Source organism: Mustelus asterias, chromosome 24 (assembly GCF_964213995.1).
Source record: "Mustelus asterias chromosome 24, sMusAst1.hap1.1, whole genome shotgun sequence".
Lineage (NCBI taxonomy): Eukaryota > Metazoa > Chordata > Chondrichthyes > Carcharhiniformes > Triakidae > Mustelus > Mustelus asterias.
Window position 1 is genome coordinate 52,674,950 of NC_135824.1, and position 27,339 is coordinate 52,702,288.

The following is a 27,339-nucleotide window of genomic DNA, read 5'->3' on the forward strand; positions in this document are numbered from 1 at the left end:
AACCTTGTAACATAGTGTCAGGAAGCTATGATTATACATTTGGTGCTGGTACAAGACTCGTTGTTTTAGGTAAGTTATATAGCGTTCAATTGCGGTATCAGAGAAAATCATTGCATGAAGACTGAGAAAATAATGTCAAATTGCAATGTAAAATTATTGAAAGCTTTCTATTGAACCGATTGTCTGATATATCAGCACAGCCTTAATCATATTCATGTTCAAGTTCCATCAATTTCTGCTGCACAACCCCATATGGAATATCCAATATTTCCTGGCAGAAAAGAACAATTTTGTGTGCAGCAATCAGCATGTGATAACTGCCTTGAATGATGGAGGCAGAATGCTCTACCCCACTCCTAGTGCTCCTGTATCAATATAACGGTGGTTGATGGTGGACGTGAGATAGCAACAGAAATAAATGAAGAACATTAGAATGAAGAATTACTGATTATGGAAAGCACATTCATTTATAAAGCACTTACAAGAGGTTGAGCAGGAAAACTATATTTAACATTCACGAGTCACTAGTTAGTCTCAGCTGGAGTAATGTATCTTATTCTGCGTGCCGCTCGTTAGGAAGGATCTCAAAGCTTTGGATATGTTGCACAATCAGATTCAGTCGAATAGTTACAGAGATCATACCTGAATTCAAACGATATATTATTACAGGGAACGATGACACAAAATTGTATTTTATTCAATGGAACTTAAACGGTTAAACGGTGATTTCGGGATATTGTGGGGAATTGTTAGTGTAATAGAGAGAAACTATGTACGTTGTGTAATCAATGACTTGGGCATGATCTAAAAATCAGAGGCATATCTTTCGGAAGCGAAGTTGACAAATGCTTCTACAGACAAATGATGTCTGCACTGGAGAAGCGGGAATGGTTCTCCTCAGAACAGAATACGTTAAGGGAAATTTTGACTGAGGTCTCGGAAATAATAAAACAAAATCAGAACAATACCCATTGGCTGAAGTATCTGTAGCCAAAGGGGGCATACTTAAGGCAATTGATTGCCTTGGAAATCTATCACCATTTGTCACTGGGTCAAATACTTGGAAAATCCCACCCTAAAAGCACCACAGGTGTGTCCATACCACATGGACTGCAGCTGTTCAAGAAGGCGGCTTCTTATCATATTATCAAAGGTAATTATCGATAGACAGCAAAGTTGGCCTAGCCAGCAAAACCTTCATCCTGTGTATGAAGAGAAATGCATGAACTGGCTAAATGCGTGAAAGGAAAGTATTTGCTCTATCGTACAGGGTAATGTCCAGTGACTATATACTTAAACATATTGGGAAATAATCTAACTCAGAATTGTAAGAATTTGGGGAGATTCATCTGAACGGTTGTTGATTATTGACTCTATCACTAGATTCAAATGGGATTTGTACGAATACAGAATCATAAGTACACGGAAACTAGATCAAACCATTTAACCTTTCCAGTCTCTTCCAGCATTCAATAGATAATGGCCGATGTTCTCTCCAAGTCCAAATGCACACCTTTGCCCCAGAACCAGGATATTTCTGTTTGCATAAAGTAAAATCGAACAGGGATTTAAAGGTTGTGAATAAATAAGGGATGATTTGCCATTTGCGGAAGACAGATGCAAATTTATAGCTACTTTTGTCCGTGGAATTGTTTCGCTCCTGAAAGATCTGGCCTTATTTTGTTTTTAATTGTGTCCCGGAGCGATAAGGTACCAGCCTGTGGGAAGTTTTCCTCTTCTCTTCTATCCTATCAATTCCGCTAACAAAAAAGTTGAAAGACACCTCTCAACTTTCTAAACACCATTTCGTGTAATCCTTCCTCGTCTTGGTTCAATTAAATTTCTAATCTGATTCTAGTAACTCAGCTTTATTCCCCAAAGGCCAACAAGCAGATTGATTTGATTTGATTTGATTTATTATTGTCGCATGTATTAGATACACTGAAAAGTATTGTCCCTTGAGCGCTATACAGACAAAGCATACCGGTCATAGAGAAGGAAACGAGAGAGTGCAGAAAGTAGTGTTACAATCATAGCTAGTGTGCAGAGAAAGATCAACTTAATGCAAGGTGGGTCCATTCAAAAGTCTGATGACAGCAGGGATGAAGCTGTTCTTGGATCGGTTGGTACGGGGCCTCAGACTTTTGTATCTTTTTCCAGACGGAAGAATGTGGAATACGTATGTCCGGTGTGTGTGGGGTCCTTAATAATGCTGGCTGCTTTTCCGAGGCAGCGGGAAGTGTAGATAGAGTCATGGGATGGCAGGTTGGTATGCGTGATGGATTGGACTACATGCACGACATTTTGTAGTTTGTTGCGGTCTTCGGCAGAACAGGATCTGTACCAAGCTGTGATACAACCAGAAAGAATGCTTTCTATGGTGCATCTGTAAATGTTGGCAAGAGGCGTAGCTGACATGCCAAATTTCCTTAGTCTTGTGAGAAAGTAGAGGCGTTGGTGGGCTTTCTTAACCTAGTGTCGGCAAGGGGGGAACCAGGACAGGTTGTTGGTGATCTGGACACCTAAAAACTTGAAGCTCTCGACCATCCCTACTTCGTTCCTGTTCATATAGGGGGACAAAGTTGAAGATTGACGACTGAAAAGCAAGATTATTTTGAGTAAAATCGGGTACAGAAAGAATCATGATCAGAGGGAAATAAATATTATACAACGGGAGAGGAGAGAAGAGGGAGAGAAAGAAAGAGAGGGAGGGAGAGAGAGAGATCGAAAGGAATAGTAATGAAAATGTAAGTTTAATAAAATCACCGTTTTAACATTTGTAAGAACAACTTGCAACCTGTAAAAATGGAACATGGAATCAGCAGTGCAGAAGGAGCCCATGTGGCCCATCGGCACCGACAACAATCCCACCTTGGTCCTGTCCCCGTAACCCCACATATTTACCCTCCCAATCCCCTTGACATTAAGAGGCAAATTAGCACGTCAATTAACTTAATATGCACATATTTGGACTGTGGGAGGAATATGGAGCACCCGGAGGAAACCCCCAGAGGCACGGGGAGAACGTGCAAAACTTCGCACAGACAGTGACCCAAGCCGGGAATTGAACCCGGATCCCTGGTGCTGTGAGGCAGCAGTGCTAACCAGTGTGCCATTGTGCCGCCAAATTATATTCCATAATTTCTGGGACAGTGAGGTTTATCACCATGGTGTTAAGATTTATTACATCGTTAAAACAGCAATTACTTTGTTGATAACAAACTTAACTTTCTGTGTCAAGTGTGCCATCAGTGTTGATTTAAGCAATTTTGTTGTCTACTGCTGTATCCTACAATCGTCTTATGCCCCCCAATATTCCAATCTTCAGTGAAGAAATCATAAATCTCTATGCACCTTGGAAAGTATGTCGATAATAGCATTCCAAGCTAAATAAACAGGGAAATACACTGAGATGTCTGCGGTAGGCTACTATGATGCAAAGGGCCGGATGACTTTGACTGATTTCCCTGCTAGTGGAGACACTCAGATTAAGAGGACAGTATTTTGAAATTAGCGTTCGAGTGAAATCAGGATTTCTGTTTTCGCAGAGAGGCAAATAGAAATGTGGCGCCGTCGTCCCCGCCACCCCACCACACCCGCCTCTTCCCCGCTGCCCCACATCCTAAAACCAACCCCACCAAAATAGGACAGTAGGTTCCGTATTTATTTTCACCGACGTGGCAAGAGAAAAGCAAGGTTCGACAAGTACCCATTATTTAAAAACAATGAACACAGCAATAAAGGGCTGCTGTAGAGTTGACAACAGATGCAAATCCTTGTCAACATTTTCAAAAAGGAAGTAGCATCCATGTTATCTGCTCTAATTAAACATAATAAGCTACAGAAGAGCAGGAGGGGACCATTCATCACTTGGCCCTATTTTGCCATTCAGTTAGATCGTAGATGATCTAAATTTTAGCTCCATCTAACCACGTTTATTTCTGTAGTCATGAATACTCCTATGCAACAAAAATATTGTGTGTCATAATCAAAGATTGGTCAAGGGATTAAAAGATGAGACTTTAGATGGAAAATGGCCCTTGCCTTTCTTCATGAAAATAGTTCAGTTGCACAAATATTGAGGTTAAACGCATGGCGAAACATAATTTAAAGCCTTGATTTAAAACCAACATCAGTAGAAAGCACCAAGTAGTTTAACAATTGCACTCTGTATACTAAATGAACAAAGGGGGTCAGCTGGCTTCTTCAGATGTGAAGATCATCAGCACTCATTTCCCATCCTCTGTTTACCTGAAGCAGGTGTTACTGGGTTTGCTCCTTAAACCATTGGTACTTGGCTTAGGTACAAGGGAATGGCTGCTTCAGTGAGTAGTTGAGCGGTAAGCGCGTTGAGTCGGATAGGACTCACATATAGGTGAGGACTGAGCGAGGACACCAGGTTTCCTCACTCAGGTTAGTGAACCAAATGGGTTTTCAATTACAATCGAACTGCTTCAGGATCACTTTTATTATGCAGCACAGTTCATTTGGCCCACCGTATCTCTGTAAGTTCACTGAGAGAGTTATTCCATTTGCATTACCTGCGATCTTCCAGCTTTGTTCTACAAGATTGTCCTTCACAGGATAGGTGCAATGCTTTTAAAAGTTACTATCGAACCTTCTTGTACCACTGATACAGATAAAACATTTCTGGTCATACCTATTCGCGCATTAAAATAAAAAAAGTCACCCCTCGCTTTGATAATGATAGTGTGTCCAGTGGTCATCAACTTACCTGCCAGAGAAACAACTTATCCATTTTACCTCAATGAAAACCCATCATTGTTTTTGAACGCGTCTATCAAATCTCCCCTTAACCTTTTTTGTCCTGAGGAGAAAAATCCAAGCTTCTCCAGTCGATCCACAAGAACAGAAGCCCCCCTGGTTCTATTCCGATAGATTTGCTCTGAACCCTCTCGAAATGCCTTGGGATCCTATATCAGGTTCGCTACCCAGATATGGAAATAATTCGGTTGCCATGTTATTTCCAATTAGTCAAGATATAAACCACAAGAAGCAACATTCCAGTATTTACCCCCCCCCCCCCACCTATTTAGACATATTTGTGCTGCAACCAATAACTGGATTAATAGCTGTAATACAAAGATTATTAACTATGTTGTAATAACACAAACACTTTTATTGAGTTGACGTTAAGCTTTCAGTGCCGAGTGAGTTATTATATAGTTACTATTATTTATTTGTTACTTTTCAAAGCTTCCATTTCTGGTGTTTAGCGATTAGTTAATTATAGGGTTTTGTGCACACTTTAACATGTTTAAGGGTGTGAACAGGTGAGATGGGGCAATCAGGAATTAGGTTTGTAGTTTATCAGAGACGGAACATTATGCATTTGCAAGGTTTGTGCACTTATCAAATTCTGGCCTATTTGTCTGATCCCCATTTCATTCTGTCGAACATTGACTGCTTTTCTGTTAGCTACCCGGACTCGGAACTGCGAAAACTCGCCGCCCCACCCCCCAATACCCGTTCTCCCTCTCTTCTTCTTTATAGCCTCCCAACACCACGCCCACTCCCGTCTCTTTACTCCGTTAATAACCATGTCATCACCCCCCCCTCTTTTATCTGTCACATTTAGGCCATCTGCACATAATACATGCTTATATCAGTCGTCATAATTTTTCTGCCCGATTTCCCCTTCTACTGAGCACGTTGGAATATTTCTTTTGCACTACGACAACAGCGTTACATAAATTAAGCACTTCTTACACCTTGTCTGGAGCATTATGTCCAATTCTTGTCCATACATTAGGAAGGGTGTCAAAGCTTTCAAGAGGCTGAAGATGAGGTTCATGAGAATAGTAACAGAGCTGAGGGACTTCAGGTATGCAGACAAACTGGAGAAAGTACGTGTGTTCTCCATAAAGCTGCGAATCTGAAGGGGCGATAGGCGATGTTGTTCCATTTATAACATGATTACAATAAAGTTATACCGACAACTAGCCAGAAAGGCAGACAGAATGAAAAAGAAAATAGAATTGAAGACGCACAAGGGAGTGGTACAAAACATGTTCCCAGTGAAAAAGTACTATTATTCACACAAAAGTTAAACTTGGATTCAGGCTCTACTCAAACTGAAATCTTTTCAGAAACAATGCATCATGGGGTGCTTAAGTCTCTTTGCTCTATTTCGCCTATCTTCCAAAATCAATAGCTCCAGGTAAACATGCGACGTTGTCAACCCAGATCTGTCATCAGCAGCTCAACTGGTTGAGAAACAGATTATTGTTCAATATATCTACAACGCAGCACTCTTCCCTCCAAGTCAAGAAGTCATTGAATCAAAGTCCTTCTCGAGGTTTGTGTCCATAATTCAGGCCGATGCTGTGGGAGTTTAGTGCTGAAGGCACAATCCACTGTCGAATGGTCAGTACTGAGAGAGTACGTAACTGTTGGAGGTCAGTAGGTTACTACTGAGGGAGTTGGGGTGGGGGTGGGGGGCATCCTTCAGATGCGACATTAAGCTCAGGGTCCATTAGTTCTCCCGGGTGGGTGAAAAAGACCTGAGTGTCATATGAAGATGAGCAAATTCCTTCCCAGTGTTCTGGGGCCAATAATTATCACTCAACCAACATCAGTAGAAAATATATGGCCGTTGTGGGAACTTAACTGTGCGAAATTAGACTCCAATGCGTTATAATATTACAACCTTAGATACTGTTCAACACAGTGTACATTGTTTTCCTGTAAATTGGGGCTGGATGTCGTGAAAGTTGCTCACAAATTCTCTCTTTAAGTTACACTTGCCTCCCAAACCCAATCCCCACACTAATGGAGTGAATGCATTTGCACAGTACAGTTGTTAAATGCCACGCAGATGAATGGTTGCCATATCTAGCCAAGCATCTTTCACTGTAGCATTGTTTTACTGACCTATGAAAACTCAATATGTTATTTGGGGCAACGGGATTGTATTGACAGTTGTGGGTAAATCATGGTCAATCTTTGAACGCATTTTGAGTATGAGGAGCATAACAAACCTAAAAGAGAGAACATGCCCTTATGGTTCTGAAATATGTACAGGTGTTAATTAGAATCGTAGAATCATAAAATCCCTATGGTAGAGAAGGAGGCCATTCAGCCCTTCGAGCCTGCACCAGCACCAATCCAATACAGGCCCTGATCCCGTAACTCCATGTATTTACCCCGTTAGTCCACCTGACATTAAGATTCAATTCAGCATGGCCAACTAACCTAACCCGCACATTTTTGGATTGTGGAAGGAAACCGGAGTACCCAGAGGAAGCCCATGCAAACACAGGGAGGATATGCAAACTCCATACAGACAGACAGTCACCCAAGGCCCGGAATTGAGCCCGGCTCCCTGGCACTGCGAGACAGCGGTGCTAACCACTGGACCACCCTGCTGCCCTACATAGAATTACATGGAACTCACAACGAACCACTTTTCATCCCACCTCATCTAATCCAAAAACATATTCTGCTATATTTCTTTCTAAATTATATCTTTATTCAGAATCATCCTCAAATGCATCGATGATATTTGTCTCAACCAGCACTTTGGTAGCAGGTTCCACATCCTCACCACTTCCTGGGTAACGTCACTTCTCCTGAAATTTTCAATGGATCTAGTGAGTTCATAATACCATCTAATTCTGCGTTCAACTTAAAAGAGCCATACTCAAATCACAAACAATACTCTTAAACGTAAGCAAAACCAATTAGGCATGTATGAGGAGAGAATTGGTTAAGGTGAATTGTATAAATAAACGAAACTGTATGGAGGGAAATTAATAGTAAGCAAAATTGGTTAGCACTGCTGTCTCAGAGCACCAGGGATCCAGGTTGAATTCCAATTTTGGGTGACTGTCTGTGTGGAGTTTGCAGGTTCTACCTATGTCTGCGTTGGTTTCCTCCAGGTGCTCTGGTTTCCTCCCACAGTCCAAAAGATGTGCAGATTAACTTATTGCCAATTCTAAATTGTATCCAAAGATGTGTCGGTTAAGGGGATTAATGGGGCAAATATGTGTTGTTACATGAATAGGACATGGGTGGGATGCTCTGTCAGAGAGTCAGTGCGTAATCGATGGGCCGAATGGCTTCGTTCTGCATTGTAGGGTTTCTATGTTTCTATGAATTTTTAAAAATGCAAAATCTTTAACAAACATATATTTGATTAAAAAATAAAATCTCATTCGGAAACACCTATCCGTGGCTCACTCAGAAGGTAAGAACGATGTTGGATTAAAAGAAGAGGTTACAATATTGCAAAAAGAAAAGTAGCAAGTCTGAGGATTGAAATTGGTTGGATAACAGCAAAGGATTAACCAAAGATGGAAAACAGGGAAAAGGTAGAATGCGAGAACAAACTAGGCAGGAGTGTCAACAGAATCCAAGATCGTTTATAAGTATATAAATATTTAAAGTATATAAAGAGCAAGTGAATAACTAAATGAAATGGAGAGAGGAGAAATTATCATGGGGAATGATGAAATGGCAGATACGTTAAATATATATTTTATGACTGACTTAACAGTAGAAGACATGAGTTTCAGACAAGAAACACATGACAACCTAGACTGAGAAGGTTAAGGAAATTAATACTACAGAATAAAGTATTGGCAAGATTAGAGAGACCAAAATCCGACAAATTCCAGGGACCAGAAGGCGTGCATCACAGTGTTCCAAAAGAGATAGCTGCAGAGATAATGGATGTGCTAGATATTATTTTCTTAAATTCCTTATATTTGGGAATTGTCGCATTGTATTAGAAGTTGGCAAATGTTACACCACTTGTCAAGAAAGAAGAGACAGGAAGCAATGATCTTCAATGCAGTTAACCTAAATCAGTTGTGGGGGAAGTGCTGCAATTTATCATTAAGGAAGTCTTACTAACGCACTTACAAAAGCATAGTCTGATTAGAAGAAGCCAAGTTGTTTTGCTAATCCTATTGATCGTCAAAGAGACTTGAGTGTGCTTGTAGATTGAATTCAGAAAGCGGGCAAATGTGCAGCAAGCTAATAGGCAGGCAAATGACTTGCTGGCATCTATGGCAAACAACATTAGAGTACAACAATAAATAAAACTTGCTGGTGATAGCACATCCGAAATATTGAATGCAGTTGTGGAATCCACATTTAAGGAATGGTATACATGCATTGGAGGCAATACAACGAAGGTTCACTAGATTGGTCCCTGGGATGAGAAGGTGATAAACTAACTTGCATTTTTATTTTCTGGGGTTTGAAAGTTGATAGGTGATCTCATGAAAACGTGTTAAACTCTGAAAGGGCTTGATGGAGCAGATATGGAGAGATTGTTTCCGCTGCTGAGGGAATCTTAAGTATAGAGACATAGTCTTTGGATGAAGGGGCAGATGATTGCAAACTGAGATGAGGATAGCTTTCTTCATTCAAAAAGTTGTGAAGTTTTGGAAGCTCCAGCCTTTTCAATCCAATTATTTTAATTTATAGTTTAAGAGAGTTATTGGTGCAGAGAGTGCAGAGAAGGTTTACCAGGATATTGCCTGGTATGGAGGGTCTTAGCTATGAGGAGAGATTGGGTAAACTGGGCTTGTTCTCCCTGGAAAGACGGAGAATGAGGGGAGACCTAATAGAGGTGTACAAAATTATGAAGGATATAGATAGGGTGAACAGTGGGAAGCTTTTTCCCAGGTCGTAGGTGACGATCACGAGGGGTCACGGGTTCAAGGTGAGAGGGGCGAGGTATAACTCAGATATCAGAGGGACGTTTTTTACACAGAGAGTGGTGGGGGCCTGGAATGCGCTGCCAAGTAGGGTGGTGGAGGCAGACACGCTGGCATCGTTTAAGGCCTGGATAGTCACACGAGCATTCTGGGAATGGAGGGATACAAACGAATGGTCAAGTTGGACCAATGAGCGGCACGGGCTTGGAGGGCGCAAGGGCCTGTTTCCTGTGCTGTACTGTTGTTTGTCCTTTGTTCTTTGGTAATCTTATTCAGACCAAACATTCTATGCATCATTTGCTGTGTTAGGAATTCGAATATTTATATTCTAATGAAATTGTAACATATTTAACAGTAAACCCAGATCTGTTTATACTCGATATTAAGTATCTTCCATTGAAAATGCAGCTCCCTGATTAAAATGATGGACAAAAAGGCAGAGGGGGAAATGAAGTCATTTTTAAAGAGTGGGTTATTTGATCCTGAATGCACTGCTGGACATGGCGATGGAAGTAGATCAAATCGTATTATTTTTGAAGGAAATGGATAACCAATCAGAGAGACCAACTTACTGCACTATGAGAGGAGAGAGAAGGTGGATAAAATGGGGCAAACGTGATACCTCCACCAAAGTGCTTGCACTCGCATGATAGGCCGAATGGCCTAGTTAATCGCCATATAAGATGATGGCCACGTTGCTGATCACACGGGCTGAAATAGACATCGAATAGAACTCTACAGGGACAGAGTGAGTGGTAGTCCATTAACCTGAAAACAAGAATCCAGATCACACCTTGAGATTGACGGGAAAAGATTTCCTGCCCCACGCAGAATTACACTTCATATAGTGATCTAATCTTTAATATAGAAACATAGAAACTAGGAACGCAAGAAGGCCCTTCGACCCTTCGAATCTGCTCCACCATTCAATATGATCATGGTTGATCCTCTATCTCAATGCCATATTCCCACTTTTTCCCGAAACTCGTTGATGCCTTTAAAATCTAAAACTAAAATACATTTAGATCTAATTAAACATTTTTCCCTAACTTGAGTTGTCCTTCAGAAAGCTGAGGTGAGCTGCATTTTTGAATGGCTGCAGTCCCCGTGATGTAGGTATGCCCACAGTTTCCTAACAAAAGCGTTCTATCACAAAAAAATCTTAGTCTGGTTTCATTCTCATCCGTGTTCTCACCATTTATTTCTGTTTAATTTGCACACAGAACATGATAGGAAGGATGCCACAGTTACGGTCTTTGAACCCTCTCCCGACGAGATCAAAGAGAAGCACTGTGCGACTGTGGTTTGCCTTGTATCTGACTTCTACCCCGACAATATCGAGATCACCTGGTTCGTCGATGGCGACGAAAGGGAGGCCAATGACAAAAGCATTCAAACCGATCTCAAATCCATCTCAATGGATGGGAACAAGACCTTCAGTATCAGCAGTCGCCTGCGATTCAAGAAAGAAGACTGGGTCAAGACCAAGACGGTCAAGTGTGAAGTGAAACACTATACTAACGGCTCAACGCCAGACATCCACATGGACATGCTTAACGTCAAAGCTGGTAGGCTCACTAAAGCGATCCATGCCATTCTGCTTTAGCTTCGAAGAAAGCAGTATCTTGCATGGTTCCTGTGCTCCTCTCAGTGATCAAGTAGATGAAGCTGTAGATCAATAAATAGCTAAATGAATAAGAACAGAGAACAAATGTAATGAGAAACAATGTTAAAAATTGTATTTAAGTGACTGTTGCAAGATAACAAACTGAATATGACTTACAACTATTATGATATGCATCTACGCAGTAATTCCACAACGTGTCAGGTGCTAAAATGTTTTTTTCCTCCATTTCTTTCAGAAATCTGTGGTCTAAGTAAAGGTAAGTCAACATATCCTCCTATCTGCTTCTGGGCACTACGCATTGGGAAGAGTGGGAGTTTCCTTCAGAGGATACAAAGGAGATTTACGAAAATGGCCCCAGAGATTGAGGGTTTAGATGCAAGGTTGGCTTGGAGAAGATGGGGTTGCTATCCTTCCAGGAAAGGAGATTGAATAAAGATCTGATGGAGATGTAAAAATTGTACTAGATTTAGACAACGTAGACAAAGAAAAGCTAGTACGTTACGCGATGGTATAAGTACTAGGGGACATATATAATATCTTGGGCAAAAGCTGCAGGGGTAACTTGAGGAAGTATTTGTTTTATGCAGAAAATGGTAATGGAATGTTAATGGACTGCCCAGGAACGTTGTGGAAACACAGACATCAATGATTTTAGAAGGAAATTAGATGGACAAATGAGAAAAATAGAGTTGCAGAGCTACAGGGATGTAACAGGGGGATGGAAATGACTGAACATTTCTACAAAGAAACATCACTGACTGGATGAGCCGAATGGCCTTCTTCTGTTCTATAGTGATACTCCGGCATTAAGTCGCTACAGCACATAAATTGCAATATTGAAATTATTATCGTCACAGTTATTTATTGCTATAACAAATGAATTAGCTTATCTTTTAAAAATTGAACAATACATGAACATGACAAGATACAATTCTTTAATGCTAATCTATTGCTCTCAGTTACAATTCAAACAATATTCCTCTTACAGACATAAACCTTTTTTAAAAATCGGTTAACAGAACACAGACATACATGCAGTGACTGAGGTTAGCAGGCTTTGAAGCTTTCATAAAGCCTTTGGAGAGAGAAACAGACACTGTTTTCTTCAGACAGATCAGGCAGCAAACTGTTTGTATTTCTAAAATATGAAACAGAAGCAGTATTTCTTTCCTGTAAGCTTACCTCCTCCCATTAACAACATAACTATGTTCCTGCCAATCAAGCTGATCGAAACTCTTCTCTCAAACCCCAGGAGAACCTAAGTAAACACAAATGCATTAGCTCTGCTTAAACAAACACTCCATGTCTAAAATGAATACTTGTTCTCCCAGCTACATATTTAAGGTTGTCTTAGACAAATCAGCACCCTGCAAAACAGATCTGAATTCTAAACATAATTCTGGGAAAAAACATGATATAAATATATTTCTGAAAGGTGCCATATCACCACAGATCACATAATCGTTACGTCACAGATGGAGGCTATTCTGTCCATTGCGTCTGCACTGGCTCTCCAAATAAGTATCATGACCTAGTGCTTTCCCCGCCCCTTCCTGTACTCCTGCAGACTGTTTCTATTAAAATAATTTCACAAAGCCCTCCTGAATGCCTCGATTGAATTTGCCCTCGACACAATTCCAGGTGGTGCATCCCGGACCGGAAGCACTTGCTTTGTGAAAAAGTTTCTTTCTTGCATCATATTTGCATCTTTTACAAATGTCTTTAAACTGTGCATGCATATTCTTGATCCTTTTATGAGCGGGAGCAGTGTCCCTCTATTTAATCTGTCCAGACCCCTCATGATTTCGAACATTTTGATCAAATCTCTTATTAATTTCTTTCTCTCCAAGGGGAACCTCTCCAATATATCCTCATAACTGAAGTTTATCATTCCTCTCCAATTCATTCAAGTTCTTCCCGTAGACTGTCGCCCACTGTACACAATACTCCAGCTAAGATCTATCCAATCTCCGGTATAAGTTGGCATAACCCCCTTGCTTTTATACTCTGTATCAAATACTGTATGCTTTATTAACTGCTCTCTCCACCTGTCCTGCCATCTTCAATGATCAATGTGCAGGTCCTTCTGCTCCTGCACCCCCCTAAGAATTTTACCACTTATTTTATGTTGTCTCTCCATGTTCTTCCATCCAAAGCTCATTACCTCACATATCCCCACATTGGACCTCATCTGCCTCATATCTGCACACTCCAGCAACTTGCCTTTGTAACTTTCAAGTTATACACATTGCTCCTGTCATATTTTAAAATACTTTCCAATTTTGGTTTATCCACAAACTTTGAAAGTGTCCCCCGCACAGCAAAATCTCGATCATTGATATTGATCAGGAAAAGCAAGGGTCCCAATACTGAACACTGGGGAGAACAAGTACAAAGCTTCCCCCAGCCCAAACAAAATCCATTGACCATTAATATCTCCTTCCTTTTATTCAATCCATTTGGGGTCCACGTTCCTGCTGGGTTTTTTTTCACAAGTCTATTGTTTGGCACTCTATCCAATGCCCTTTAGCCTTTTATGATATCCAATGCCGTTTATGATAAAACTCTTGTAAAGTGGGAAATGTAATTGGACTTTCCAATGGAGGTCTCCTCGACTCAACTCAGCAGAATATATGTTTCCTTGTGATAAGGGAAAAGAAAGGCTTGGCAGTGGGTGGATGGAGTTGACTGGAATTACATCTGTCTTGAAGCCGTTATAATCCAGGTCAGAAACTTCAAGGTGTTTTATGAAGTCAGCCCGGATCATAAGTTTTGCACTTCGAATTTTGTCATGGGTAGGCATAAAATATTTCACTCTAGGCATGCTTCAAATGTCCCTCTAGGGAGCTTTCATCAAACAAAATTTATTTAAGAATATAATTAACACATAGAAAATGAGCAAGAACTTTTACCAATTATAACGATGAAAGAAAACAACCATGATATTGCATAAACCTTAACAGCCCAATGTACTGTTCGAACCAAATGAACCTTCTTACAAACATACGCCCATCCCAGATTCAGCACAGAAAATAAGAATGCGCACGTGATGCTGGATCTTGCAGCTTTCCAACCCCCTCTGTGGTTTACTCATTTGGAGGGTGAGTTGAAAACGCTGAGGCCTTCCAATCCTGATACTTTGAGCACACTTCAAGAGACACAGGCACTCCTTGCCTCGAGGTACGAGCTAGCCTGCCTCCAAGAGCTGAATTTCCAATACAAGGGAGAGACACTGAAATACAGCTTGCAGTATGCAGTCCTAACAGCTTCAAACTAGCCAAACTGAAAGAGAGGTTCTCCACCTGAGCTGTCAATCATTCTTCCCCCATCAATTCAAAGGAGTCGTAAATTCCAGGAGAGTGCATTGGGCCAAATTAAAAGCTATCTAAAAGCCTATTACATGACACCAGCAACAATCAAAGAATATCGGCTCAGACAGCTTGGGAACCAACACAAAAGCCCAGGCCCTCTTAAAAGACTTGCAGAGAAACATGATGGAAATACATTTCTTAAAGACACAGCAGCATGACAAAAACTCATTCTGTGAGATCATCGTGCAGATGTGGCACAAAAAACCCAGGCGGAATTATGCTCTTTAGGGAAATAAAGTGTTCTAGGGCCACATAACATCCCCAAATTCATTGTAGCCAATGAAATCTATTGGAGGTTTAGTCACAGCTATAATGTGATGATCACAGAAACTAGTTTGCAGGTACTAACCTCCCCAAACAGAAAGAGATATATGATCAGATAATCTTCTTCTCGTGACATCGGTTAAGGGATAGGTTGAGGCCCAGGGCACAGTGGAGAACACAGTACTGCTGCTGGATCCATCTGAGGGGGCAGGCATGTCATATATTTAATGTCTCATATGAAAGAATGCTCGTCTAATGCTACTTATAGCGAACTGGAGTAGGCATAATGACATTGCTCCGAAGGGAGGAATCTCCTTACTGAGTAATGGATTACACAAACTCTCAATCCATGCACCTTTTAGTTACCAATTAAAATCTTGCTTCATATTTGGGGGAATGGTGGTACAAAAGATAGAAGTGCTCATAATTGGACAGATAATATTATTAGAGTAGACTTAATATAAGGAGATGGACCTCGATCAACTTCACGCTTCAATGGATAATATTATATTTCTACAATTTAACTCATACACCAGGATCCTAAGATGATGATATGTTCTATTAGCTAAGAGTAGAAGAGAACAGAAATTCCAAAGTTGTTATTTATATTTACTTCACAGAGGCAAAAATGCAAAGCATGCAAACAGGAAAGCTGACGTACCTGATCTTGATCTGCAAAAGCATCTTTTATGGGATATTCATCGCAATACTTGCTTGGAAAACGAAGGTAAGATTAAACTAAGTATGGTAAAACTTACATTCTAAAACTGAAACTGCCTTCTTTTTGGTAGTCTAGCCACGAACAAAAATGGTTATCATTCAATCGTTGAACACCTCTGCATACATGTAATGACAGTCTACAGATTTTCTGCAAAAAAAAATCCATTCTAGTTTCATTCCAACTGTTGCATTTTATATGACCTTAATGGAGAAACTCATTTATGCATTCATGGAAATACATGAAAAAATGATAGCACATAAATTACCCAGTCGGCCCAAATGGATTCAGATATTCCATGGTGCCTATCTCAGTCTAAATGGTGCCCACCTCTGTTTAAACATCACAGTAGTCCCATTCCACTGTGACTAACCTGAGCGCAGTGACCCTCTGTTACCATGTACGTCTATTTATCTATCGTCTGTCATTAAATCATCTATGCTATTCGACTCAATAACTCCAATCAGTGGCAATTCTAGCTAGTTTTGGGGTTAAATACTTTCGATGTGCAACTGGCTGTCTTATATTAATGACATCTAGTTTCTGATCCTTGGTCTACAGAACTCAACTTCCTATTCAGTCCGATTACCCACGACACTAAGTAAAAAGAAAACATCAATTGAATACAGTTCGTTCCATTGCGACTATTCGGCCTGAAAACAATATATCAGGACAGCATGTAGGCTGGCTCTAGGGGAAATGCAAAATGGAGGAGAGAGTTTGTGGCCTCAGGTTGTTAAATTAAATTCAATGTTGAGTCGAGAAGGCTGCCAAGTGCTTAATTAGAAGATGATTTTTCCAGCTTATGTTGGGATCCGCTGGAACATTGCAACAGGGCGAGCACAGAAATATGAGCAGGAGATCAAGATGGTGAATTGAAATAGCAAGCAATCGGGGATCGGGTCATGCTAGCGGATTCAGTAGGAAAGTGATGAGGTGTTGCGCGTGACAGAAGAGTGGGCCAGGATGGTCGAAGAGAGAACAGCCCCTTACGAATGCTTACAGGGGAGGGAGAAGAAAATGTGTTTGGTGGTGGCATCCATAGAGTTGGGTGAAAATAATCCTTTGAATGTGATGGCTGGTGGGGTGGAAGGGAACGCTATCATGGTTCTGAGAGAGGTGGGAACGGGTAATGTTAGGAGTGCAGAAAGTGGGTCGCAAATGGCTGAAATCCATGTGTAAGTAAGGAGAAGCTGTTCAAATAATATGTGAATCAGTAACTAAAGGACACAGATATAGAATAATAGATCAAATAACCAAAGGAGAAGATGAGGGAGTATTTTCATGCAAGGAGTTGTTATGATCTGGAATGCACTGCCAGAAAGGAAGTCGAAACACATTAAGTACCAACTTTTAAAATGTCGTTGGATTTATATTTGTGGGAAGCGGGATCACACAACAGGGAGCTAGCATGAATTGGATATTCTTTTGAAATGCCAGTGGGGTGACAGGATGGCCTCTTCCTCGGAAGTATGATTCTGATTTAAAATGGTGGTAAGGCCGACTTTTTTTATTGTTTACTAGACGTCTTACAGCAAAAGGTTTGATTGAGCATCACACACATTGAATTGGCAAATAGTGGAACACACGAGAGAGGAAGAAGAGAGAATATGTGAAGATTGCGAAAACCTTGGAAGTGAATTTTGTTCTATCAACTCTCGCCACAATGATATGAAAATTGGTGCACCATTGCTGCCGGAGATGAATGGAGAAATCTATGTTCTGTTTTAGCTTTTCGGTTGAAATAACTTCTTTCATATTCTTGACATTGCTTTTATTAAATTTTCCTGTGTCTGAATAGGTTAGGCTTTGAGGAATTTGCAACCTCTTTCCAGGTCATTTGTTAGTCCACGTTATTGCAATCTTTGTAAAGAATCATGGAATCTAACAAAGGAGACCATTTGGTCCCTCGTGCAATGCCTACCTTTTGAAGAAGATCCATTTGATCCCAAATTGAACAATTCCAGCTTCTCAAACCTCCCCATGAAACTAAAGCTCTTGTGCCAGTCCAATAAAGCTGTGTATATTATTAAGTAGCAGAAAGCACATTATAACTGAAATCATGTTTAGTGCATCATAACATATTTTGTTCTTATCTAGTAGTGCATAACTGTCAATGTTAGTTTTAGAATTCTCCTCATAGATTGTGGACGGAGACTGGGGTCACATTTGTTATAGGGTTCTCAGTGCGTCTGATAGTGACAGGTAGCTTATGATTCTTTATTCATCTGTTCTGCTTGTTCACTGTTTAAGAAATAAATAGAATATTCCTACCAAAAAACCGTTTCTTCTCACAATTATTTCAGTCTTCTCTCATGCTTAGATTTTGCTAAACAACAATGTCCAGCTAACCATTTTTATACGTGTTTGCTGGGGGTGGACATCAAGGAATATCGAGTAAATGTGGGGAAATGTGGCTTAGATGCAGATCAGCCACAAGAATTGGAACAGGTACCGGGGATATAGTCACACCATCCTGTTCCTATGTAACATGCAGTGGAGGAATAATTTGCCTTCTCCTGTTACAATGCAACTGATTCCAGGGGTTTGAAAGATCTCTTTCAATGCAAACAGCCTCGTGGCTGAAGGGCTTTCTGCCAATTTTATCTAACAACCTTAAGTGGGTTCAAGAGCTTGTTTTATTTTCCTGTAACAGATCTGAAGCGGCTGAATAGGTGCCAAATATTGGACTAATATCCCTGAGCGGGGAGGTGTTTGTTTTATTTAATATGGGGGAGGGGGTGTAATGGGCCACACTAGGGAAACCAGCACATTTTCCCATTCCTAATTGCTTTTGAGAATGTGTTAATTAGCGACGTTCTTGGATACAATTTCATGGGGCAATTAATTGTCAGCCATATTTTTTTTAATTTCAAAAATATACTTTATTCACAAAACAAAACTCTCCAATAAAACATTGCAAAATGACAGATCCAAAAGTCATGAACAGTGCAAAAAAGAATCATTTTCACAGTACAACACAGTGCTTATTTACAAAACATTACATTTCGTTACATTTCATTTCTTAAAACTATATACATACGTCAGAGTTTACTTTAATTGTCAGCCATATGGTTATGGGCCTGGTGTATCATAGAGGCCAGACTATATAAAGATGATATGTTTCCCTACCCGATTTTGCGAGTATCCAGTAGCTTCAAGGTCAACATTACTGATGATAGATTTTTTGTTCCATATTTTCAGTAAATTCTCTTAATTTAAATTCTCCAGCTGCAGTAATGTGATTTGAGCTGACATTTCTGGACTATTTACCCAGGATGTGGAGATGCCGGCGTTGGACTGGGGTAAGCACAGTAAGAAGTCTCACAACACCAGGTTAAAGTCCAATAGGTTTATTTGGTAGCAAATACCATAAGCTTTCGGAGCGCTGCCCCTTCATCAGATGGAGTGGTTATCTGTTCTCAAACAGTGCAAACAGACACAGAAATCAAATTACAGAATACTGATTAGAATGCAAATCTCTACAGCCAGCCAGGTCTTAAATGTACAGACAATGTGGGTGGAGGGAGCATTCAACACAGGTTAAAGAGATGTGTATTGTCTCCAGACAGAACAGCCAGTGAAATTCTGCAAGCCAAGGAGGCAAGCTGTGGGGGTTACTGATAATGTGACATAAATCCAACATCCCGGTTTAGGCCGTCCTCATGTGTGCGGAACTTGGCTATCAGTTTCTGCTCAGTGACTCTGCGCTGTCGTGTGTCGTGAAGGCCGCCTTGGAGAACGCTTACCTGAAGATCCAAGGCTGAATGCCCGTGACTGCTGAAGTGCTCCCCCACAGGTGCTCCTTCACGACACACGACAGTGCAGAGTCGCTGAGCAGAAACTGATAGCCAAGTTCCGCACACATGAGGACGGCCTAAACCGGGATGTTGGATTTATGTCACATTATCAGTAACCCCCACAGCTTGCCTCCTTGGCTTGCAGAATTTCACTGGCTGTTCTGTCTGGAGACAATACACATCTCTTTAACCTGTGTTGAATGCTCCCTCCACCCACATTGTCTGTACATTTAAGACCTGGCTGGCTGTAGAGATTTGCATTCTAATCAGTATTCTGTAATTTGATTTCTGTGTCTGTTTGCACTGTTTGAGAACAGATAACCACTCCATCTGACGAAGGGGCAGCGCTCCGAAAGCTTATGGTATTTGCTACCAAATAAACCTGTTGGACTTTAACCTGGTGTTGTGAGACTTCTTACTCTATTTACCCAGGCCACTGTTACAAGTATGCTACGATCCGTCACAAGCAATTTCACTAAGGATCCTTTCTGTCGACTCCTGGTTTAGACAACTTCACCCCCAGATTTGACAGAGAACAAAGCACCCCTTCTTTTATAAATGGTATCTCCACACGAGCAATTATTCTCAGAGACAGTAAATAATTATGTAAGTCGGAGATTCGTAATGGTAGGCCAGTGTAGTTCCTCTTTTATCCTATGGGAGTGTTGAGCGCCAATGTTGGGGGAGGGACAGAGGCAGGTATCTCTGCGTTAAACGCCTCCATACCAAACCCCTCTACATAAGACCCTGGCAACATGTGAAGCCCCTCGAATCTGTTTAGAAGATTTAAAGAGTCCTGGGCTGGTCTGTGACGTAACTTAATAGAAATGTATAAAAATAGCAACATGAAAATAGGCAAAAGTCTCATGTTTTCCACACCAATTGTTCTGTTCGTCCCAATCTCTTCTTGTCCCCTTCATTTTGGCACAAGAACAAATCCTTCGATTCTTTTCTTCATTACCACTATATCGGGATGCTCCTTAAATCTTTTTGGTTTCAAGAGTTTCCCTGCGATTGTGAAATCCACATTCTGACTGAATTCTCCAATTACTGACTACCTTGTAGAGTAATTCTTTCTGACCCCTTCCAAGAAATTGAAATATTTTCTCTTCATCTACTCTTTCGATCTCCTTTGCATGTTTACCGCTATACCTCTATAAAACTATCAGTCTGCTCTGTCTTTTCCACAGACATGAGTTACAGTTTGTTCAGTCTTTCCTGATGGCTAACAACACAAACTGTCCTGATTTCTAGGAATCAAACCACATTTCATTGGATACAGACATTGGAAGGGACGTTTGTTATCATACTGAGTGATCAATACTGATATACATCAATTCAATCTCTAAAGCAGCTTTGGAAAGTTGCAGGTAGAACCTGTTTAGGGAATTCGGAACGTTCTGTGAGAGATGGTTTTCCTTTCCACTGTTTCTCTCGATCTGCCTCCTGTTCCAACACTCTACACCGTTTTCCCACCAGTACTCTATCCCTATAAACCTCCGTCCTCTCTCTTCCTAAACCTTACTTCTTCCCATCTTTCTATTCTCCCCATTGTCACTTTTTCTTTCTGTTCATCTACTCTCTTTGTTTCCTCGCCCTCTGTCCCTTTTCTCTCTACCTATGTCTTCATAATCTACTGCAGTAACTCTCCCGTCATCTTTCCGGAGTCCCCTCTCCCCCCCTTCCCCCGACCCCCCGTTGCTTCCGTCCCATTTTGCTACCTGCTACCTCTTTCGTTCTTCCCTCTCCATGTTTCTTGGCAGTTCTGACCCTCACATTTTGTCTTTCACTCCATCTTTTCAAACCCTATTCCTAGCTGCTTATCTCTCCCTCTTTCACAGTTTCTGTCCGCCTCGCTCACTCTTGCTGTTTCTTTTTCTCTCTCCCTCTTTCCATTAACTGTCCTCTTGGTCGATTTATTTATCCCTCTATGATCTATCTAACCCCGCTCCTGCTTTCTCTCTCTCTCGGCCTCTGTCCACTGGCTCTCTAATTTTCTCTGACTCTTTTTCACGCTTCCTCTCCATCTGACTTTGTTTCTTTCTCTTTTATTATCTCTGTCCCTCGCTTGGTCTTGCTCTCTATTACTCTCTCTCTCTCGCTAAATTCGCTTCCGATTCTTAACGTCAGCAACACACAGCTTACAAGAATGTCAGCAGTAACAATGGAAGCAATCAATGCGCGAAGGCAGACTTGATCAAAATTTTAAGTTAATGGCAGAAATGTAATTTTAGCTTTGTCAGAGAATCCAGCTGTAGGAGTGCAAAAGCTGACCACAAGGCAATAAAGAGTGATTCAACATTAAAATCCACGTCTATTGTTACTGCGTCAGTCACTCAGACATCTCTGGAAAATACTGACTCGAAACAAGACTCGAACTGTGGAGAAAAACATTGAGCAGCTGCACGGAAAAAAAGTCAAACGGAAGCGGTGGGATGTGAGCTTACAAACATTGTGGTGTAGCTTTGAGCTGACAGGCGCATTTCACAGTTTCTAAAGTCGGTCGTGGGGCTACGTTTCACTTTGCGGTTTAACGGAATGTGCCAGGTGTCCTCACAGCGCTATCAGTTTGGAGGCCGGTTCACTGAGATGTTGTTCTCTCATTTCCTCCTTGGTGGAAAAACTGACTCTGAGCCTCTGCACCTGCCATGTGGAGGCTGGGCGTATTTAACAAAACTGATCATTTTATTTTCATTTAATTATTCTTCCAATCTTCAGTTCTTTTTCCATTCATCTTTTCATCTTTCATTGGCCACATTTTCGTTCTTGATTCTTTCAATATTTATTGTTTCTTTAATGCAATCCAACTTTCTATTTGTCAGTCATTTTATTATTTGTTTCATTCTTATTATTCTTTCTTTCTCTCTCACTGCCTTTCATAAACTCATAGAATATTACAGCAGGGAAGGAAGCCATTCGGCCCATCGTTCCTGCACTGGCTCCCGAAAGAGCTACCCATTCTCCAGCCCTATCTGCGTAACCCTTTAAATTCATCACTTTCAAGTATGTATCCAGCTCTCTTTTGAAACCTCCAGTGGAATCCGCCTCCACCCCTGTCTCAGGCAGCACATTCCAAATCCCAAGCACTCTCTGAGTAAAGACGTTTCTCCTCATCTCATTATAGCTCTCTTGCCGAGCATCTTAAAATTGTGATCCTTAGTCACTGACATACCAACTAGTCGAAACAGCATATCATTCTTTACCTTGGTAAATTGTTCATAGGGTTCATAGGGCGGCACCGTGGCGCAATGGTTAGCACTGCTGCCCACAGCTCTAAGGACCTGGGTTCAATTCCCGGCTCGGGTCACTGTCTGTGTGGAGTTTGCACATTCTCCCCGTGTCTGCGTGGGTTTTCTCCGGGTGCTCCGGTTTCCTCCCACAGACCAACGATGTGCGGGCTAGGTTGATTGGCCATGCTAAATTGCACCTTAGTGTGCTGGGATGCTTAGGTTACAGGGAGTAGCAGGGTAAATATGTGGGGTTACATGGATAGGGCCTGAGTAGGATTGTTGTCGGTGCAGACTCGATGCGCCGAATGACCGTCATCTGCACTGTAGGGTTTATGATAACTTTGAACACCACTTTTCCTTTTTGTTTTCATTCCTACACGTTTTCGTTCCCCACTTACTACTTCCTTGTTAGATACTCCCTTAAATCTATTTCCCGATGGATTCATCGCCACCTCTACATTCATCATGTTTCGCCAGTTTATTCTTTCATGTGATGCGGTTGGCACTGGCAGGACCAGCATTTATTTCCAATCACCAATTGCCCATGGCATGATCACTCCACCACCGTCTCTCCCTGCATCCGAACAAGCTCGCTTTATTTCCAGCTACTTTTCATGCCTCCACCTCTTCTTTTTGAACGTAGCTCAAGATGAACAAACACGATTAACAGAGAAACAGAGTAAAGATTTGGAGAGCAGTATGAATTGTCCTCGAGTGTTCCAAAGACGAATCATATTTGACTTCGCACAATACCTAATTTGATCCAAAGATGTGCGGGTTAGGTTGATTGGCCATGCTAAATTGTCCCGGAATGTATAGGTTAGAGGGATTAGCGGGGTAAATATGTGGAGTTACGGGGATAGGGCCTGGGAGGGATTGTTGTCGGTGCAGACTCGATGGGCCGAATGGCCTCCTTCTGCACTGTAGGAATTCTATGATTCTATGAATCTGTTTCTCTCTCCACAAATGTTGCCAAAACCGCTGAGTTTTTCAAGCACTTTTTCTGTTTTTTTATTTCGGATCTCCAGCATCCACAGTATTTTGTGATTAGGATTAAATGTGATCTCTACTGCTCCCCACTCATCTTCATGCGGTGGGCGCAATTTTAAGGACATGTGGATAAATATTTGGACAGATAGATAGGGAGACAGGCGGACAGACAGATAGACAGACAAACAAGACTGTCAGATAGATAGATAGATAGATAGATAGATAGATAGATAGATAGATAGATAGATAGATAGATAGATAGATAGATAGATAGATAGATAGATAGATAGATGGACAGACAGACAGGTAGGCAGGCAGACGGACGGTCGGACAGACAGTCAGACAGACATTCAGACAGACATATGGACAGACAGACAGACATACATACATACATATTATATATATATATATGGATAGATAGATAAATAGATAGATAGATAGATAGATAGATAGATAGATAGATAGATAGATAGATAGATAGATAGATAGATAGACAGACAGACATGTCGTTTTGTGAAAATAGCCAGAGGTGACAGGCAGAAAGTAATTGCATAGTGAGCTGTGATAGATGCCGTTCCTGAAAATATAGATTTAAAATATCTAAAAAGAGAGTGTATTATTTACTTAAATGAAAACATTTGCTAGAATATGTGTTCACAGCGCGAGATGGGAGAGTGGCGCTAATGGAATAGCTCTATCCAATGGGAAAGACATGAGCACAAGGCTTAATTAGCCGCTTTAGTGCCATTGGAATCTGTGACAAGAGTTGGAAGGTTCAAGAAGAAACAAGAGTTGTGATGTGCTTGTTAGTCGCGCGGGACTTAATTCCTTCTGGTTGTTCAACCTGTGGCAGTTAGGGGACCAGTCCATCACATGGATTGCTCCAATTCATGCACAAGCTTTCAACAACGAAACTTTACTCCTTCAAGGGGCAACACGGTGGCACTGTTGCTTCACTGCGCCAGGGATCCAGGTTCGATTCCCGGCTTGGGTCACTGTCTATGTGGAGTTTATACATTCTCCCTCTATCTGCGTGGGTTTCCTCCGGGTACTTCGGTTTCCTCCCACATTCCATTGTTGATGGAAGGGAGTCCCTGATTATTTTGCGTATGGAAAGTTGTTTCAAATGGTGTTCCACAGGACTCAGTATTGGGGCCCTCCCAGCTTGTGATGTATAGTAATGATTTGGACGTGAGTGTGGAAGGCTCGATTGGGGAATTTGCAGTTGACACAAATATTGGCTGAGTCGTGAATAGTGCAGAGGATAGCCGCAATCTCGAAAACGACAAAGATGATTTGGTGGAGTGGGCAGCAGATGGACTTTAACATAGAGAAGTGAGGTGGCACGGTGGCACAGTGGTTAGTAACCCAGGTTCAATTCTAGCCTTGGCTGGCTGTCTGCGTGAAGTTGGCACGTTTCCTAGTGTCTGTGTGGGTTTCCCCTGGGTGCTCCAGTTTTCTCCCACAGTCCAAAGATGTGCAGGTTAGGTGGACTGGCCATGATAAATTGCCCGATAGTGCCCCAAGTTGTGTAGGTCAGATTAATTAGCTGTAGGAAATGTATGGCATTACGGGGGAATAGAGAGGGAGAGGGCCTGTGTACCCTGTCAGAGAGAGAGAGTCGGAGCAAGCACGATGGGCCGAATGGATTCTTCTGAACTGCAGAGAATCTATGATTCTCAGTGTGTGGTAATGCATTTAGGGAGCACAAACAGTTATAGAGAACAAACAATAAATGGGATTATACTAAGAGGGGTAGATGAAGTGAAAGAATTTAGTGTACAAATACATAGGTCCTTAAAGGCTGCAGTTGAAGACAAGATTGTAAAGAAGGCATGTGGAATGCTCTCCTTCACTGGCAGAGGTTAGAATATAAAAATAACGTTATAAATGTAGAAACTGTATAAAACACTGGTGAGGTCACAATTGGAGTTTTGCCCGCAGTTCTGGTCACCACATTACAGGAAGGACGTCATTGCCCTGGAGAGTGCAGAGTAGGTTTACAACACTGTTGCCAAGGCTAGCAAAGTGCAGCTATGAGGAGAAATTGGATAGGTTGAGGTTATTTCCCTTGGAATAAAGAAGGCTGATGAGTCACTTCATCGAGGTGTACAAAGTTATGAGGGGAAGAACTAGAGTGGATAGTACAAAACCGTTTCCCTTAGCAGAGAAAATAGAATCAGGGGACATGGATTCAAGATAAGTGGCAGAATGTTCAGCTGGGACATGAGGAAGAACTTTTTCATGCAGATGCGAGTGGGTTTCTGGAATTTGCTGCCCGAATTGGTGGTGGAGACAAAGCCCCTAAAACACTATTTAAAAGGCCATGATGTGGAGATGCCGGTGTTGGACTGGGGTGGGCTCAGTAAGAAGTCTCACAACACCAGGTTAAAGTCCAACACCTTTATTTGGAATCACGAGCTTTCGGAGCACTGCTCCTTCATCAGGTGAGTACTGGACGACGAGTACCCTTCGTCATCCAATACTTCCCCGGAGTGAGGAAACTACGAAATCTTTTTCGGAGCCTTCAACATGTCATCGATGAAGATGAACATTTTGCCAAGGCCATCTCCACACCCCCACTACTTGCCTTCAAACAATCGCACAACCTCAAAAAGACCATTGTTCACAGCAAACTACCCAGCCTTCAGGTGGACAGCGACCAGGACACCACACAACCCTACTATGGAAACCTCTGCAAGACATGCCGGAGAGTCGACATCACACGTGAGAACATCACTCACCAGGTACACGGTACATGCTCATGTGACTCGGCCAACGTTGTCTACCTCATACGCTACAGGAAAGGATGTCCCAAGGTGTGGTACATCCGCGAGACCATGCAGACTCTACGACAACAGATGAGCGGACACCACGTGACTATCGCCAGGCAGAAACTGAAAGCCAAGTTCTGCACGCATGAGGATGGCCTCAACCGGGATCTTGGATTCATGTCACACTACATGTAACCCCCACCATTTGGCCTCGGTTGCAAAATCCTACAAACTGTCTTGGCTTGAGACTGTTACTGTTCTTTAAAAAAATGCCTGGACCTGCACCTTAAGTGCTGTAAGTTGCACGGCATGGGCCCAGTATGGGAAGGTATGATTTGAAAGGGCAGTTGGGTGTCCTAGGGCTGGCATGGACAAGATGGGTCGAATGGCCTCCTTCTGTACTGCAACTTTCCTTCGGTTCTGCTACCACTGCCCTTTATACTGGGTGCATACTGACAGAATTTCTGATGGCCAACATCTAATTTTACGGGTAAACCCCTACCAGAGAAAGAAGTTTTCTCCCTATATACCATATCAAAATGTTCAATCATCTTTAACACTTCGATTTCATCACTCCTAAGTCTTCTATACTCGAGGGAATTGAAAGTCAGGAGTGAAAGTATTTCGGGTCTTATCTTTCCTCCCTCTCTGTAATTTGATGTAAATATTTTGACATACTCCCATCAGAGAAATCACTCGCACTGGCAAAGAACCATAGAATGATACTGCACAAGTGAAGGTCATTCGGCCCGTCGAGTCTCTGCTTGCTCTTTGGAAGTCCCATCCTGCAGGGCCACTTCTCCTATCTACACTATTAATTCAATCCAACCCTTGAATATCTGCAAATCTCTCTGCACTGTTTTGTTTCACTGCTCT

The 27,339-nt window shown here is 41.7% G+C and overlaps 1 protein-coding gene across 2 annotated transcripts in view; it reads left to right on the forward strand.

Annotated features, from left to right (window-relative positions):
• The window catches only part of LOC144511398 (T cell receptor beta chain MC.7.G5-like), a 36,876-nt gene extending 18,932 nt beyond the window's left edge, over positions 1-17,944 (forward strand). For both annotated transcript variants that reach the window (XM_078241715.1, XM_078241714.1), the window contains 4 exons: positions 10,913-11,257; positions 11,552-11,572; positions 15,572-15,678; positions 17,194-17,944. In XM_078241715.1, coding sequence (XP_078097841.1) covers positions 10,913-11,257; positions 11,552-11,572; positions 15,572-15,678; positions 17,194-17,220 — 500 coding nt within the window. In that variant the 3' untranslated portion in view covers positions 17,221-17,944. The remainder of the gene's footprint in view (positions 1-10,912; positions 11,258-11,551; positions 11,573-15,571; positions 15,679-17,193) is intronic.
• Positions 17,945-27,339: the final 9,395 nt, after the last annotated feature.